At 47.7% G+C, this 16,334-nt stretch overlaps 2 protein-coding genes across 9 annotated transcripts in view; one reads left to right on the forward strand and one right to left on the reverse strand.

The window, feature by feature from the left end:
* The window catches only part of STKLD1 (serine/threonine kinase like domain containing 1), a 17,295-nt gene extending 13,943 nt beyond the window's left edge, over positions 1-3,352 (reverse strand). For 2 of the 7 annotated variants that reach the window (XM_042477917.1, XM_042477913.1), the window contains exons 1-3: positions 3,147-3,350; positions 2,876-2,980; positions 1,205-1,249 (exon numbers count right to left, since the gene is read on the reverse strand). In XM_042477917.1, the coding sequence (XP_042333851.1) occupies positions 1,205-1,249; positions 2,876-2,980; positions 3,147-3,161 (165 nt within the window). In that variant the 5' untranslated portion in view covers positions 3,162-3,350. Of the gene's footprint in view, positions 1-1,204; positions 1,250-1,575; positions 1,777-2,875; positions 2,981-3,146 lie in introns of those variants that run through there. The other 5 variants (XM_042477919.1, XM_042477918.1, XM_042477916.1 and 2 more) reach the window with 5 other exon arrangements.
* Positions 2,941-15,693, forward strand: SURF4 (surfeit 4). Of its 2 annotated transcripts, none has more exons than XM_042477926.1 (6): positions 2,941-3,077; positions 10,504-10,690; positions 12,593-12,669; positions 13,135-13,178; positions 13,448-13,634; positions 14,922-15,693. In XM_042477926.1, exons 1-6 carry the CDS (start codon positions 2,943-2,945, stop codon positions 15,186-15,188), a joined length of 897 nt encoding a protein of 298 aa, XP_042333860.1. In that variant the 5' UTR covers positions 2,941-2,942; the 3' UTR covers positions 15,189-15,693. The 2 variants fall into 2 exon arrangements, with proteins under 2 accessions (XP_042333860.1, XP_042333861.1); XM_042477927.1 differs by lacking the exon at positions 2,941-3,077 and adding an exon at positions 5,276-5,453.
* Positions 15,694-16,334: the final 641 nt, after the last annotated feature.

Consider the following 16,334-nt stretch of genomic DNA (forward strand, 5'->3'; position numbering starts at 1 on the left):
AATAATAATAATAATAATAACAACCATTAAAATACATTCATATACAGTTGGCCTCCGCATTTGTGGCTTTGACTTTTGTGGATTTGATTATTCACGTATTTCATTACTATGTTCTTTCTAGGAATCACAAAGTCCTCCAGTGTGACTTTTCTGGAATTTGACCATAGAGTGATGCTGGAAGACCAAGAGGTTCCTAGAGCAAACACTTCTTTAGGCATTTGTAGGTTTTCTAGTATGATTCTATAGTCAAATTGTCACAGATTTTGAGCATAGAGTTGCACCAGAGATTCCTAGAGAGGTATTCTGTCAGACAGGTTTCTTATTTGCAATTTTCCCACTTTCATGGAGGTCCTGAGCCACTAACTACAGTGAATGTGGGGGGCCCACTGTAATACATTCCTTAAAATATACCAATTAAAGGTTATGCCTTAAAATTGACTGTAGGCCTGATGGAAGTGATATGTCTGCTACTTTGCCTCTCCATCTCCAAAGGATGCATTTGCAGGTTGTACAGAAGTTAAAATTATTAGGCTTAGGGATAGATTTACAGGCAAAATGGTTTAGGAAGGCATTTGCTAAGTTGGACACTTTGCAAATAATAATAATAACAACAACAACAACAACAACAACAACAATGGAAGAGGCTGAGCTGCAAGGGACCCCTGTCGCCCTCCTCAATATATAATAGCCTTCCTCCAGTGAAAAAAGGCAAAAGGGCCTATTCTGCCATGCAGGAACTCATAAAGTACCTCAGACAGATGGCCATCCAACCTCTGTTTAAAAACTTCCAAAGAAGGAGATTCCATCAATCTAAGAGGGAGCACCTTCTTCTGTCAAACACCCCTCACTGTCAAGAAGTTCTTCCCAATGTTGAGGTGGAATCTGTACTTTGCATCCATTGCTCTGGGTCCTATTCTCTGGAGCAGCAGAAAACAAGTTTGCTCCATCATCAATATGACACACACATGACACCCCTTCAAATACTTAAACAGGGCTATCGTATCACCTCTTAAACCTCTCTTCTCCAGGCTAAACCTGGTGTCAGGGAAGAATTCACAAGTGCCCCTGTGCCAAGGCACCCCGTTTGTCATCACAAAACCAACACCCAGCAGCACATTTCTTGCAGCATGAGCCCTGCTGTGTGAATAGGCCAGACCCAACCTTATCAAATGTGTGAGACATAAAAGTAATGAAGAGAGGTTACCTCTGCGAGCGCATCGTTGGCATGTTTTTCATCAATGCATTCAACCTGAGGAGGAACAAAGGGCTTAGTAAGAGAAGGACCCTTTATGTGACTATCCCTCCCTTTTAGGTAAGAAATTGGTGTGTGTGTGTGTGATCATTATTCATAAAGGAGACATTCAGTGGTAGCTGTATTGGCCATTTAACAAATACAAACAAAAATCCATGCAGTGTTACTTTTATTGGCCAACCGAAATGCCCAATATACCTCACTGGAGAAATAACCCAGTCTGACACTTCTTTAACTGCCATTCCTTTTGTTATGACTACAGTAGGGAGGGCTCTTCTATTAATATAGACAGTGTGCCATGAAGCCATTGTTTTTTCTCATACCTCTGGCAATGGATTAGGTTTGTGTTGTTGTTAAGTGTCTTTTAGACTGGCTTGGCCCCATGACAGCCCTATGAATGAGAGCCCTCCAACTGCTCTGTTCGCCTCCTGCAGACTCATAGCCATGCTTGCTTTGGTCCAAAACACACCACAGGAATAATCCAGTTTGAGACCGCTTGAACTATTCTAGAGGATTCTGGGAACTGTAGTTTTGTAATAGAATCCAAAGATATAGCCGTGTTAGTCTGTACAATCAGTACATAGAGTGATCTTTTGTAGCACCTTTGACACTTCGCTGAAAGAAAGAAATGGGCAGCATGAGCTTTCCTAGACTTCAGTCTACTTCCTCGGATGCATTTCATCTGAGGAAGTAGACTGAAAGGCCCAAACAGACAGGCCAAAATATAGCTGCTTTGGGTCACTTTGGAGGTATGCTGTTGAAATTATACATGCATCTTAAGACTAAGAGGCAGGAAGCCATGCCAATGCCATGCTCCTGTGCCACTCTATTCTGCTTTGGCCTCACCTGGAATACTGTGTCCAGTTCTGGGACCCACAATTCAAAAATGATGTGGAGAAAGTGGAGCGTGTCCAAAGAAGGGAGACAAAAATGGTGAAGGGTCCGGAAACTATGCCTTATGAGGAGAGACTTGGGGAGCTGGGAATGTTTAGCCTGGAGAAGGCTAAGAGGTGCTATGATAGCCCTGTTTAAATACTTGAAGGGATGTCATATTGAGGAGGGAGCAAACTTGTTTTCTGCTGCTCCAGAGAACAGGACACGGTGATGGAAGAATGGATGCAAGCTACAGAAAAGAGATTCCACCTCAACATTAGAAGGAACTTCTTGACAGTCAGGGCTGTCCAACAGTGAAACGCACTCCCTTAATGGAGAATGATGGAGTCTCCTTCCTTGGAGGTCTTTTAATGGATGGCCATCTGTCAATGGGGCTGCTTTGATTGAGAGTTCCTGCATAGCAGAAGGGGGTTGGACCGGGTGGCCCTTGGGGTCTCTTCCAACTCTAGGCTTCTACGATTCTATCTGAGGAAGTAGACTGAAGTCTAGGAAAGCTCATGCTGCCCATTTCTTTCCTCCAGTGAGTCTCAAAGGTGCTACAAAAGATATATCTATGTATGTTTTGTGAGACATATTTAACCTTCTCTGTCAGAGAGTGGCTCAAGGCTATGGAATTCTGGGAGTTGGAGTTTGCACAACTCCAACTCCCAGAATTCCATAGCCGTGAGCCAGAAAAGAGTCAAAACGGATTATTTCCGGGTTATGCCCCGGAAGTGCCCTTGTCACGACCTTTTTCACCAGGAAGTTCTTCCTCCGTCCGTCCTTTTCTTTCTCGGCTTTGGAGTCCACTATCAGCATGGTCCCCAGGGCTCCCCCGGGCAGAGCCTTCAGCACCTGCGGGGAAAGGGGGGAGGCAGCTCGGCCAGAGGGTCCCTGGAAGGCCCTCCCCACCAAGAGGGAGGGAAAGGAAGGCGCCTGGGAGGGAGGAAGGGTGAGGCTCAGCCAGGGCCCCTGGGACTTGGGGAAGAGGGAGGGCTGGGGGTCCTCCTCCGGGACCCACCTGGTAGCGCTCCATCGGGAGAAGTGGGTCCCTCGGCCGGCCGTTGGGACTCAGCTAAGTAACGGAACTCGTGCCCTTCCTTTCCAAGGGCAGGATTCCAGGGCTGTAACGGGTTTTCACATGGCTAGGAATAAGGAGCAACAGAATACACTCATCCCTCCGCATTTGCAGCTTTGATTATTCACGGATTTGGTTCATATGTCCTCTCTAGGAACCTCTAGGTCCTCCAGTGCAACTCTATGGTTAACTTTTAACTATGAGTTGCACTGAAAGGCCTAGAGATTCCTAGAGAGAACACTCTACTAGGCCTTTGTAGCTCCTCCAGCACAACTCTATGGTCAGTGTCTGTCGGATGTTGACCATAGAGTTGTATTGGAGGACCTAGAGATTCCTAGAGAGAACACTCTACTAGATGTTTGTAGCTCCTCCAGCGCAACTCTATGGTCAGTGTCTGTCGGATGTTGACCATAGAGTTGTATTGGAGGACCTAGAGATTACTAGAGAGAACACTACTAGACGTTTGTAGCTCCTCCAGCGCAACTCTATGGTCAGTGTCTGTCAGATGTTGACCATAGAGTTGAATTGGAGGACCTAGAGAGAACACTCTACTAGACGCTCCTCCAGCACAGCTCTATGGTCAATGTCTGGCCGATGTTGACCACAGAGTTGCGCTGGAGGACCTAGAGATTCCTAGAAGAGGCGTCCTCTCAGGTCAAAACTGGGTCTTTATAGTTTTTTTGTGGGTTTTTTCGGGCCTCGGCGCCTGTTCTAGAAGAGTTTCTTCCTGACGTTTCGCCAGCATGGCGAAACGTCAGGAAGAAACTCTTCTAGAACATGGCCTCAGAGCCCGGAAAACCCACAAAAAACTATGGATGCCGGCCATGAGAACCTTCGCCTTGTGGTTTTTTCCATATTACGGGGGTCTTGTGCCCCTAACCCTAGGAATGTGGAGGGACAAGTGTACATTTGTTACTCTTTATTCCTGTTATTTATATGTACATGCAAACACCAAAAACCCCACATTTTATTACATTGCACTATTGATGGGTCGGGGAGGCAAACACACACACCAGCCTTGCAAAGCAATTGGGGCTTTCCCCAAGGCCTGAGGAGCAGGAGTAAGGAATGAAGAAGTAAGAGGTTCTTGCAGGAGTAGGAGTAACATTAAGGAGTAACATTTCTCCCTGAAGGGACCCAAGGGGGCTCACAGATAAAAAACAACACCATTTTTCGAAAACCACACGTAAAATAAAATGTAAAACAGTCAAAATCATCTTAAAACAACAGTATAAAACTACATTAAAATATACAAAAGTAAAAGGCACGACGAGAAACGCACTACTTCAGGCGGCGGTATGATCATATATCAAATGTCCTTAAACAAAAATGTCTTGCTTTGCAAACGAAAGGAGGCTTTTTAAAAAGCATATCTTATTGTCGCTATTTGAGCTTTTATAATGTGGTGGATCATAAAGAGTGGAAGAGACCCCAAAAAGGGCCCTCTAGTCCAACCCCATCTGCCATGCAGGACCTCACAGTCGAGCACCCTCAACAGATGGGTGTTTTGATCATTCACTTTGATTGATTGGACAGATCACTGCAGCTGTGTGAAAAGCAGCTCCTTTCTGTGCCACGGAAAGGGCGCCGTACTGCCGGCACCGAGCTTTCTGCGCTCGTTGGCACGCCGCTCGGTCGCTCGTGTGACCATGCCCCCAGGCTGGCCTTAATTGGCCGTCTTTATACCCTGTATGTTGTGATTACTACCCTGTATAAACAATAATGGATAAACATTAAACTTCATTGTTGGTTGTCAATCATTATTGGGGGCAACCACTGAGAAGGTAACTTTTTCTGGCTCAAGGCTCCCAGAATTCCATAGCAGAGAGGCAGACAAAGAGTTAAAGCGGTTCCAAACCGGGTTATTTCTCCAGTGTGGATGCAGCCACAACTAAAAAAGAGAGCAATGGGGGTCCTTTTTCAGAGACCCGGCCCTTTTCCTTCTTGGCCTCCTTGGCAGGGCTGTCGCCCAGACAGGAGCCTAATGTCCAGTCTGCCTCGGCCCCTTTAAGGCTGGGGAGGCCGACGTGGCACTCCCAGGCGGAGGCCCAGAGCCTCCTCCTCCTCCGCCTCTGCCTCCTCCTCCTCCTCCTCCGGCTGCGAGGGGCGCTGCTGCGGGTGGGCTCCCGCTCCGCCTCCGGGCCACAGGCAGCAGCAGCAGCAGCCCCACTGACCCAGCCACCCACTGCATCCGCCAGAGCCATGGGGCAGAGCGACCTCATGGGCTCCGCCGAGGACTTCGCCGACCAGGTGCAGCAAGGGGCGGGGAGGGAGGCCCAAGGGCCCCGGAGGGGAAGGGGAGACTGATCGCCCAAGCCCTGAGTCCCCCCTTGGAGCCCCGGGGCCCAGGAGGGGTATATGGCTCGGACACAGGGCAGGGCTTGCCCATTGAGAACCATTTGGGCCCCAGAGCAAGTATCCCCCAATGGTTCCCTATGGGCAAGTATGGTTTCTCTATGGGCAAATAATCCCCAGTGACTCCCTATGGGCAAGTATGGTTTCCTTATGGGGAAGTACTGTCATTTGTTTTAGTATGTCCCCCAGGAGAGTCTCTCCCTTTCCAAAGAAGCCTTATCCGATTAAGATGTCTGTGTGTGGGGAGGAAAGGGTTGTAGATCCTGTGGCCCCTCCAGATGGGGTTGGATGGACTGCAAGTCCCATCATCCCCCTAGGAAGAACTGCTGGGGGCTGCATTCCTCCTCCAGAAGAGGCAGAGGGTATCCCTGCCAAGCTCCGACAGCCGCCCATTCCTTGCCCCCTCCCCTCCTTCTGGAGACCCCCCAAGCTCTGCCCCTCTTGGCCTCCACCCTGGCATTGAGGGGTCTGAAACCTTAGGTTGCGTCCACACTGGAGAAAAAATCCGCTTTGACACCACTTCAAAGGCCATGGCTCAAGGCTGTGGAATTCTGAGAATGGGACTTTGTCCTGTCCCCAAAGCGGAGCTGAGAAGACCCCTTGAGATACGCTCTGGTGCCACCACAAACTGCCATTCCCAAAATCCCATGGCAGTGAAAGCGACATCAAACCGGATTATTTCTCCAGTGTGGATGCAGACTTAAACATCTGTGTGTATCTCTGGCTGTTGTTGTCTCCCTGTTTACCTGAGCTGCAAACAGGAGCTTCTTTACACTCCCTTCTGAAAGCCAGAAGGCTTCCCATCTGCCTGGGAGGAGGGTATTCTGGCCCTTCCCAAGATAAAGCTAACAGGGTAAAGCGTTTCCCTTGGCATGAATTGACTGTAGGGACGGTGCTCATCTCCACTACTAAGCCAAAGAGCCAGCGTTGTCCGAAGACAACTCCGGTGGACATGTGGCCCGCATGACTGCACCAAACGCTGTTTCCTTCCCACCAAAGTGGTACCTATTTATCTATTTGCATTTGCATGCTTTCGAAAGGCTAGGTTGGCAGAAGCTGGGACTAACGGCAGGAGCTCACCCCATCATGCAGCACTCAGGCCTCGAACTGCCACACCTTTGGATCGTCATCTGAACCACTAAGCCACCGCATCCCAGGATAGTACTCACTCAAAACAGCCTTACCTTTTTCTTTGCACCAATGCATATTTTAAATAACCATGCCTTCTCCAGTGTTGCCAACAAGCCTCAAAGATATTCCCCGGAATGTTTTACCAAAATCCCTGGAATTCCCCAATATTTACTGGAATATTCAGTCAAAATCCCCAAAAAGAAGTTAATTAAATTCCCCGGATTTTGGGGAATTCCCAGGAAATTGGCAACGCTGTTCTTGACGCAGCTGCTCTGCTTAAAGGAATGATTCCTTAGTTGTGGATGGATGGATGGGACTTCTTTCCCACCATGCCACCAAAATTAGCCACAGGGCCTCTTAAGTCCACACAAAGTGGCGATGGCCAAACATCACACACACACACCAATGTCCAACGCAGCAGTCATAATTGGTGCCAGTGCCAGCAAGCTTCTCACTAGCCCAAATCTCTAGAAGGGATCTATAAAGTGTCCCGCTCTGTCTTTGGGGTATCCAGCCCCCCTTTCCCGGATTTTCTAGTGTCATTAAAAATAGTCTCTTTTAGCTCTCTTGTTGGCGGCACTGTTCTGCCATGTTCTGATCTTAGACCTGTGGAGAGAGTTTCTCACATTTCCATCCACTTGAGACAACATCAACTTTGGGAAGGGGTCGTAGTGGAGGCTGGAGGGGAGGTTAAGAGCCCTCCAAGCATTTCCCCTACCCTTGGTTGGCCCTCTTGAACCACCTTGCTGAGACAGGGGAGCACTGTGAAACCATACCCACATTTGAATACAATGTGTGATTAGGGTCTCTCTTGGTATTTCTCTAAAACCCTCACTCTCCAGCCCCACAGATGGCTTTCTGCCATAGTTGCAAAAGTAATTTCTGTGTGCAAGGTCTTGGATGCCTGTGTTTTGCAAACGTGCTTCCATTTAATCACATCTGCCAACATCTCTAGATGGTTTCCTCCTCTTCTTGCACAATCCCCAGTAGTTGCACCATCTATCATTTATAAAGCTTCTGTTGCTTTATGAGAGGGGAGATATGTACCATGCAGCAGTGTACATGTGTGTGAGAATGCATTTGCATAGATGATATTTGGATAAAGGAGCAGAGCCTGAAAAACAGAAATTTGAGATTTAGTTAATGCTCCTGCATTGGTTTTTGCACGGATTAACCTGGTCAGGCAGAAGGGCATTAAGACTGTCCCCCAATCGCTGAGAATGCTTTTCAGTCACTGGCCCGCTTAGGAGTTTTGGCAGAGATAGCCTGCTTGCTTCGAAGAATGACTGCTGTATCAAAAATAAAACATAAAGGCTAGCAGAGGATCTGTGGAAGGTGAATTTTTCAGCCAGTGCAACATCCGTATGCCCTTCTGCTTCTGGCAGCTGTGAGCCTATGGGGACCACTGAGATTTGTGCAAGAGAGCAGCCAAGGCAGTGAGCTGAAGATTGGTTAACAGCAGGGTGTTTGTGTAGGTGTGTGTTTTCTCCCCCACCCCTCTCTCTCACACACAAACACACATTCTCATCTTCTGTTCCTGAGTCTCTCTTGCAAGGCTAGCCTGGTAGCAAGAATCAGTGTCAAAGATTGTAGTGAGAGGAAGGCTTTCCTTCCAAAATTCCCGCCTGCCAGAGATCTTTCAGGGAGGGACCCTGAAGGCCTTGAGCAATTCCTGCAGTCAGGGAAAATGATCTTGTCTTTTGCCTTATATAATTAGAAGCGAGTGGTATGATGATTAAGGATAATAACTGTTTGTTGGAAGTGACTTGCAAGGCAGAATGCTTAGGGAGTCTTTTTCACATGCCTTCCTGAGTTTCCGAATAAAACCCCCGGTTTGAACTGTGTTGTTTGGAGATAGGGAGGAGACGCTGGGTGTACAGAGCAGATGAATGCCTTTGTGGTTCCTGTGTAAAAAGTGTGTGCTTTGTGGCACTTCTCTCTGCAGGATCCCTGGGCTCTTTGTACAATTAAAGTGTGTGTGTGTGCGTGTGCGACCAGCCATCTCCTTGGACAAAGCCATTGCCCACCACCCATGGCAGGGATCCCTCAGCCAATTCATGTAACAGCTAAGGCAGCAGGTGTAATGTTTAGGAAGGGCAGGGGATCTTGAGGGAGAAAGTATGGCTACTATCAGGGAGAGGGTCAGCTATCAGCCCCCTTGCCCCCATTCAGGTGACCAGTTGCCTCTCTTGCCATTTCACACTTAAACATGGTGCACCATAAATTATCTTGTGTATCTGTCGGTTCTATTGCGGTAGCGCTCTGCAGTGCACAGAAGAGCAGTTTGTGGATAAAGAAATAAGATTTCTACACATGTTCATTTCCTTCTCACTCTGTTCATGGAGGGCTGCCTCCTCCCTGCCCCTGTCTTGAGATCTGCTGGAGATGATTTTTTTGTTTGGGAGGCCTTGGAGGACAGATTGCTCAGGGGGAAGCAAGGGTCACGCATTGTGTACAGCAGTTTTTAGGTTGTTTGCTTTTTAATGCTTATGGTTTTAACTGGTGTTAATTTTATTGATACTTTTGTTATATTTTAACTTTTGCATGAAGTGAACATGGATTTGTATCTCAGTTTTTGAAAGCTGCCCTGAATGAATGCAGATGCACAATTCTTTAAACATAATCCCAGCCCCAGGCTGGGATATAAATAAATACAGTATAGCAATGGCAACAGCAACCCCACTCAAAGTAAAGAATTGCTCCAGGCCTGTTGTTGTGAGGGGAGAAGTGAGGGGGTGGTTTTGGGGGGAGTAGTGGCTTAGTGGTTAACCTTAAGTGGTTAAGGTTGGCAATTCAAGGCCCAAGTGCTGCATGATGGGGTACGCTCCTGTCACTAGTCCCAGCTTCCACCAACCTAGTAGTTCGAAAGCATGCAAATGCAACTAGAGAAATAGGTACCACTTTGGTGGGAAGGTAACAGCGTTCGGTGCAGTCATGCTGGCCACATGACGACTGGAGTCATATTTGGAAAACACTGGCTTTCTAGCTTAATAACGGAGATGAACACACCCATACATTCGGTTACGACTAGACATTCATAGCAAGGGACTACTTTTACCTTTAATGGCACAGAGGACAAGCAGACCCATCCTTGGAGAAGGTACTGCCCTCTTCTGCCCTCTCCTCACAAAAATACAATACAACACATAAAGACTCCTGGGGCTTCTCCTGCCCTTTGGCCATTATGTCCATTACTTGTGAGGGGTTTATTGGTGGAGGGGGGAGAGGATGCCTCTGTCCCTTCACGGTGTCTCTTTCCTCCTGGATCCCTCTCCCTCCCTACCCCATATTCCATTTACAGGCTCAGAAGGTGCAGTGGGAAATAAGTACATGTGGGTTCTCCTTTCATTGTGGACAGGAAATCCTAGTTTCTTTGTTACTAAGAAGCCACCTTCACATTGTGGTCCAATTGCTCTAGCTTGAATATTTCCCGCACTCTCTGCATCTGTCTCAGGGACTTCTTCAGTTGGTTAAGGGTATCCAGCTGCAACAGTGGGAGAGTGGCTTTCTAAAAGGGCAAACTAACTTGTGCACTCAGACCACCAGAAAGAGCTGCTGTGCAAACGGTCAGAACTGGCCTTGGTGTGAGCAGAATCCATTCTTTCTTATTCCTAAAGGCAGCTGCCTTCACGGGGGCTAGGACCACTGTCTGGGGGTTTTAAAACAAAGATCTTTGCAGTGAAAGGAGTCATGGCCATCTATTTTTTTATGGGGAGATGAAAAAATGCAAGCAGCCCCCGGTGAATGAGGGGCCATACAGATCCTCGCAGAGTCCATCTCATGCCTCCCTCCCTCTCTCTGCTCCCACCTCTAGTTCTTGAGGGTGACCAAACAGTACCTGCCACACGTGGCCCGGCTCTGCCTGATCAGCACCTTTCTGGAGGATGGCATCCGTATGTGGTTCCAGTGGGCTGAGCAGAGAGACTACATCGACGCCACCTGGGGCTGCGGCTACATCCTGGCATCCATTTTCGTCTTCATTAACCTCTTTGGCCAGTTAAGTAAGTGGCTGAGGGGTGGGACCTCTGGGCTTGTGTGTGGAAAGGAAGGCCGGGTTGCGGGTGAATGGGAGAGAGAAAAAGTGAACTCCAGCGCCTAAATTGGGCAGGTGAGTACGTGTCTGGGGGCAAGTGGCTGTTTGTATCCATTCCCCACCCACCGTTTGGTGAAACTGGAAGTTGGACAGTTACAGAACTGAGACTTTTATGCAACCTGGCTGTGCAGTTCCCCATTTAACCCCCCCCCCCCTTGTCACCAAGGTGTTAGTTTGGAAGATGTTGCAGACCACACAATCCTCATCCTGTCCTACTCCAAGAGATCCCAAATTATGTGCTTGGGCTACAGTGCCCTCTTGTCCAAAACACTGGATTTTGGTAGATGAGAGCTGAATTACTGCACTGTGAATTTCCATGGACAGCTTTGGGGCAAACTTGCTGCCACCTCTGCTTGTTAAAAGATCACGGGAGCTGGGGTGTTTAGCCTGGAGAAGAGAAGGCTAAGAGGTGATATGATAGTCCTGTTTAAATATTCAAAGGGATGTCATATTGAGGAGGGAGCAAGCTTGTTTTCTGATGCTCCAGGGAACAGGACATGGAACAATGGATGCAAACTGCAGGAAAAGAGATTCCACCTCAACATTAGGAGGAAGTTCCTTACAGTAAGGGCTGTTCAACAGTGGAACACATTCCCTCAGAGTGTAGTGGAGTCTCCTTCCTTAGAGGTTTTTAAACAGAGGCTTGATGCCATCTGTCAGGGATGCTTTGACTGAGAGTTCCTGCATGGCAGAATAGGGTTGGACTTGATGGCCCTTGCGGTCTCTTCCAACTCTATGATTCTATGGCTGGGGAGAAGATGCTGCTTTTCATTGCATGCAGAAGGCTCGAGGCCACTCCTAGGGCTCCTCCAGTTGGAGTGGGGGCTGCTCCTATAGCCAGAGAAGATGAGGGTAAACTCTGCCTGCTGGCAACCCGCCAGAGTCAGCAGAGTGTCCAGCCATGGAAGGCAGTGTTTATGTCATGATGATGCTATGAGAGGAAGGTCCCTGGCCTGCAGCTTGAAATCCTGGATATGAAAGGTTTGTCTCAAGGGGCTTAGGGTGGACGACAGCTATTATCTTTATGGTGCAGAAAGTTGCCTTTTATAAAGGTTTAATTACCATCTTATTGTCTCTTAACTATGGAAAATATAGATCAGTCTGAATTGATACTGTGGCTAAGAGAGCAGAGCAGGGGACTCCTAAGTTTCAATGTTATTGTCTCTGCTGCAAGGAGACCATACCACCCTCTGCCCTGAGGAGGGCCTGGCAGACGCAGGCAAGTGGGTGGTGTTTTTTTTAAGGGCTCTGAATGAAAGCTTCCCCTGGCCGAATTTCTCCCTGGGAAACTTACCTGAGGCAGGTGGATGGAGTCCCCTGCAAGAGACAGGGCTCTGGCACATAACCACTCCTGCCACAGGCTCTGGCTCCTTTCCTGGAGGAGGGTGGGGGGTGGCCAGGAGGAGGCTTAATATTAGGATCTGCTCCAGTTGCTCCCTGGCCTGGGGAGCCTTCTCCCAAAGACTGGCTTTGTGGGAGGTGGGATAGAGGGAAGGCGGCGGCGGCAGCAGCGCCACTAAGAGATGGGAGTCCAAAGATGAGGGTTACAACCATGGGGAAGGTGATGAGGACATGGTGTGTGTGTTTGTGCTTGTGGAGCTGTGGAGTAGTAAGGATGCAGTGATGAGCTGGGCCAAGTCCAGAGGAGCATGACAAGTGGCTCTGCGGCACACTTGGTGATGTGTTTTGCACATGTGCACGCACACACGCATGCACACACACACACACCCTTTCCAGTGGGGATGTGACTTCCTGGAGCAATGACCTCTTTCTCTTTCTGTTTCTCCATCCCTCCCTCCCTCCCTCTCAGGTGGCTGTATCCTCGTGTTGAGCAGGAACTTTGTCCAGTATGCCTGCTTTGGACTATTTGGAATTATAGCCTTACAGGTGAGAAATGATCACTACTCTGGATTCCAGTACACTTGGCTGAGAAGTCATTACTTCCCGTGTCACCCGTGGTGAGCTTCCTGCAAACATGTTTTATAGCCACACGGACTAGCTAGGGGATGGGACACCTGTGAGGTTTCTTCTCAGGAGTTGCTAACCTTCACCCCCATACTAACCATGTTCCATCTGCCATATTGAGATTCTGGAGCACTGGACAGGTCTCTTGGAAGATGGCTCTACTCTACCTCCTCTTGGTTGTCTTTTGTTTCATACCTGGCTCCCCTGAATAGAGAAAAGAGTGGAGGGGGAAAGTAAGGAAACAGGGGGAGATGAGATAGTGAAGACAGGGTCCTTGGGGAGGGTTTGATTTGGCCTCAGCTTAAAAGGAAAAGGTGCGTCATAAATGCTGGAGTGCGGAGCTATGCCTGTTTCAGGGGTCAATCATGTTTGTTTATTTCCTTTTAGACCATTGCGTACAGCATTTTATGGGATCTAAAGTTTTTGATGAGGTATGTCTTTTTATTGCCTTATTTCTTCTGAATGCATTGCTTGCTTCTCACCGTGGCCTTGTGTCCACATTTGCTTTGGAATGCTTGGGATGTGAGCCACCTGCACACTTACTCACACTTGCTTTCAGGAGATTCTGGGAGCAACTGCCAGACCCTCATTAAGCAACTTTATCCTTGTCCTGAGTCGCAGGGCAAGCCCTTTGCAAATGTTCTGTCACCCCACACCTTTGGGGTGTCCTTGGTTCCAGCTCTTTTTTCTCTCTCAACAGAAATCTTGCTCTGGGGGGCGGTTTGCTGCTGCTGTTGGCTGAGTCACGTTCAGAGGGGAAAAGTATGTTTGCTGGAGTGCCCACCATGCGGGAGAGCTCCCCAAAGCAGTACATGCAGCTGGGCGGACGCGTGTTACTAGTCCTCATGTTTATGACGCTGCTACATTTTGATGTCAGTTTCTTTTCGGTAAGCATCAAAAATGTTTAAGCTCTCCTTTTTTTGGGGAATTGTGATTAAGCAATTGGTTGGGGAACAGATGGAGGTATCTGAGGTAACAGGCTCCTGCTAATATTCTTCCTGATCTCTCAAGGGCAACCTGAGCAGGGAGCACATGGATCCCCTGGTGGTGCTAATTTGCCCACCAGCTTGGAAGAACTGCTACAAGGGAGAGCTGCAGCCAAGGCTGGCCATCAGCATTGTAATAGCTTATGACCAACTTTCTCCTTTCATGTGGCCTCTCAGTTAGTGGCACCCCAGATTAGAGGCACAGAGGTACACTGAGAAACTCACCCAGTTCTTCTCTGGGTACTACGGTAAATGCATTCAGTGTCTCTTGTGTAAACATGTTCTCCAATTGTGTATAAAAATGTTCACTCCTAGCCTTTGTGCTGAGTGCTGGTTCACAAGAACTTCAGGAGACAAGCAGAGAAGTAACATTTTATGGCTTTTTTCACATAGTGGCTCTCCTGGTTCAGATGGCAGCTCATGACCTTGCCATAGACCAGTGGTTCCCAACCTTTTCCATGCCCAAATGCTCTAGGAAATGTTTGATTAATGTTCAAACTCCCTACAAAAATAATATCACATTTGAAGATGAAAAATCCAGTTTCTAACTTTTGAACTACACATTGAACCACACACAGTACTGTGGATGAACAAACAGAACTTAAAAATAAGCTTTTAACTCGGTGCATAAAATGCAAATCTAAACTGAGCAATTAGTCTAAATTATTTGGGGGGGGGGAAGAGTGATGATGTGTGACTCAAGGGCACAAGCCTCTCTTTGTTCCACTCTCTGAAATTCCATCTGACATTCCCTGGGGGTATGGGCACCCCAGGTTGGGAATCCCTGGCGTAGACAGAGCCAGCCACACCAATGCTCCATTCCTGCACTTGATGGCCAGGAAAGGTACATAACTGTGTATGCGTCCTTCAGGACCATTGAAGACAGGCCACAAACAAACTGGGGATTGGGGAGAAGGTATTTGTATGCTGTTAGCCTCCAGGTGTTGGGATTCTCCTCAAGCAAGGGAACAGCCTTTAAAAAAAGGAACAGAAAGACACCGCTTTTCACTAAAACAGCATTTTTGTATTCCTTTTTAAAACAGTTAGGATTTTCTTTTAAATGGTGTAGCTTGCTGCAGATTGGGAGGGTACTGGCCCAGCCCTGGTGTTAGGAGGGGGCTGCTTGCTCTGCCCATGCACCACTAATCTGGAGCCTGTATGTGTCTGTTCCCCATGTGTTTACCACAGATCCTCCAGAACCTTGTGGGCACAGCCTTGATCATCCTGGTGGCAGTGGGCTTCAAGACCAAACTGGCTGCCTTAACCTTGGTCCTCTGGCTGCTGGCCATCAATGTCTACTTCAATGCCTTCTGGACCATCCCCACATACAAGCCGATGCATGACTTCCTCAAGTACGACTTCTTCCAGACCATGTCTGTCATTGGCGGCCTCCTGCTGGTAGTGGCCCTCGGTCCCGGTGGCGTCTCCATGGACGAGAAGAAGAAGGAATGGTAGAGCCACAGGCAGGGAAGATGCAGCTTATCCCAGAGTCTGGGGACTGACTCCCAACAGGGGAGATTCATTGGGGGGAATTTAAACAAAATCATAATAAACTGCCAGCATTTTATGTACGTGCCTGTGTTCCCTTTTTAAGGCACGCTCCCTTTTTTTTTTAGAATTCAGTTTTGGGTTTTTTTGAACTTTACAGTCACACTGATGATTTGATACATCATTCTACATCATGGAACATGTGCCCAGAGTTGCCGTTACATCCTCCTTTGTAATCCCTAAAATCGGAAAGAACTGGTTCCAGAGCCTCCACCCTTTAATTTCTTTGAGAACGTCTTTAAAAAGCTTGACTACTGTGATCAGGTACCCTATTGTGCTTTTTGTGTGATGGGTGTGCCATCTTTATTTTTGGTCATGTTCACTTTCATCTTGTAATTAAATGAAATCACCTTGCAGACTGCTCATGCAAGTGAGAGCAAGTGAACAGTCACAAGGTCTGGTGCCACCTCTACCCTTCTGAGCAGAGTGTGATAATGTAAAATGCAGCAACAGCATCACAACACATCAGCACTGCTTCTGGGACCCACAGGCAGATGGGAAAAAGATCTGAAATAGTTGGGTGGCTATGCAGGTTGGGGGAATTTCTCACCTGGTCTCTTACATCTTACTGCAATGGAGAGCAAAGGTTTATATCTCAAAAACAGTTTTATGCAGGACACAATGGGCAATGTCCCAAGACACCTCAGCTTATTCGTTTTCATTTCTAAAAAGTTATTACTTTACATCTTTGTTACTTGGCTGGAAAAGAAAGTGCTTATTTCTATCTTCAAGAAGCATCTAGCTGTATTATGTAGAATTATGCAGATGTTGGTTTTCACCCTGGTGCACTGCCTTTAAGGAAGCCTTGTGTATGTTAAGAACAATCTTGCTGGATGTCACTGAATCTAGCCAAACATTGTTTCCAGCAGTGGACAGAAAGGACCCTCGAGTCACAGGCCAATGCTATTGAAAATTCAGGTATATTGCTGCTCTTTTGGGAGGTCCCATGTAGGTTTTTTTGGCAAATGGCCCTCAATCTGGTTGATCCATGTTTTTAAAAATCGGTTAATTTAGTGATCTCATTGATGCTAGTAAACTTAATTAAAATTAATT

Source organism: Sceloporus undulatus, chromosome 7 (genome assembly GCF_019175285.1).
Source record: "Sceloporus undulatus isolate JIND9_A2432 ecotype Alabama chromosome 7, SceUnd_v1.1, whole genome shotgun sequence".
In the NCBI taxonomy this organism is placed as follows: domain Eukaryota; kingdom Metazoa; phylum Chordata; class Lepidosauria; order Squamata; family Phrynosomatidae; genus Sceloporus; species Sceloporus undulatus.

What these genes read in the sequence shown, in the direction of transcription:
- SURF4 (XM_042477926.1), top strand. Translation starts at nt 2,943, where the DNA reads ATGGTCCCCAGGGCTCCCCCGGGCAGAGCCTTCAGCACCTGCGGGGAA. An exon ending in GATCTAAAGTTTTTGATGAG is followed by an intron (nt 13,179 to 13,447) that starts GTATGTCTTTTT and finishes CTCTCTCAACAG; the next exon opens with AAATCTTGCTCTGGGGGGCG. An exon ending in TTGATGTCAGTTTCTTTTCG is followed by an intron (nt 13,635 to 14,921) that starts GTAAGCATCAAA and finishes TGTTTACCACAG; the next exon opens with ATCCTCCAGAACCTTGTGGG.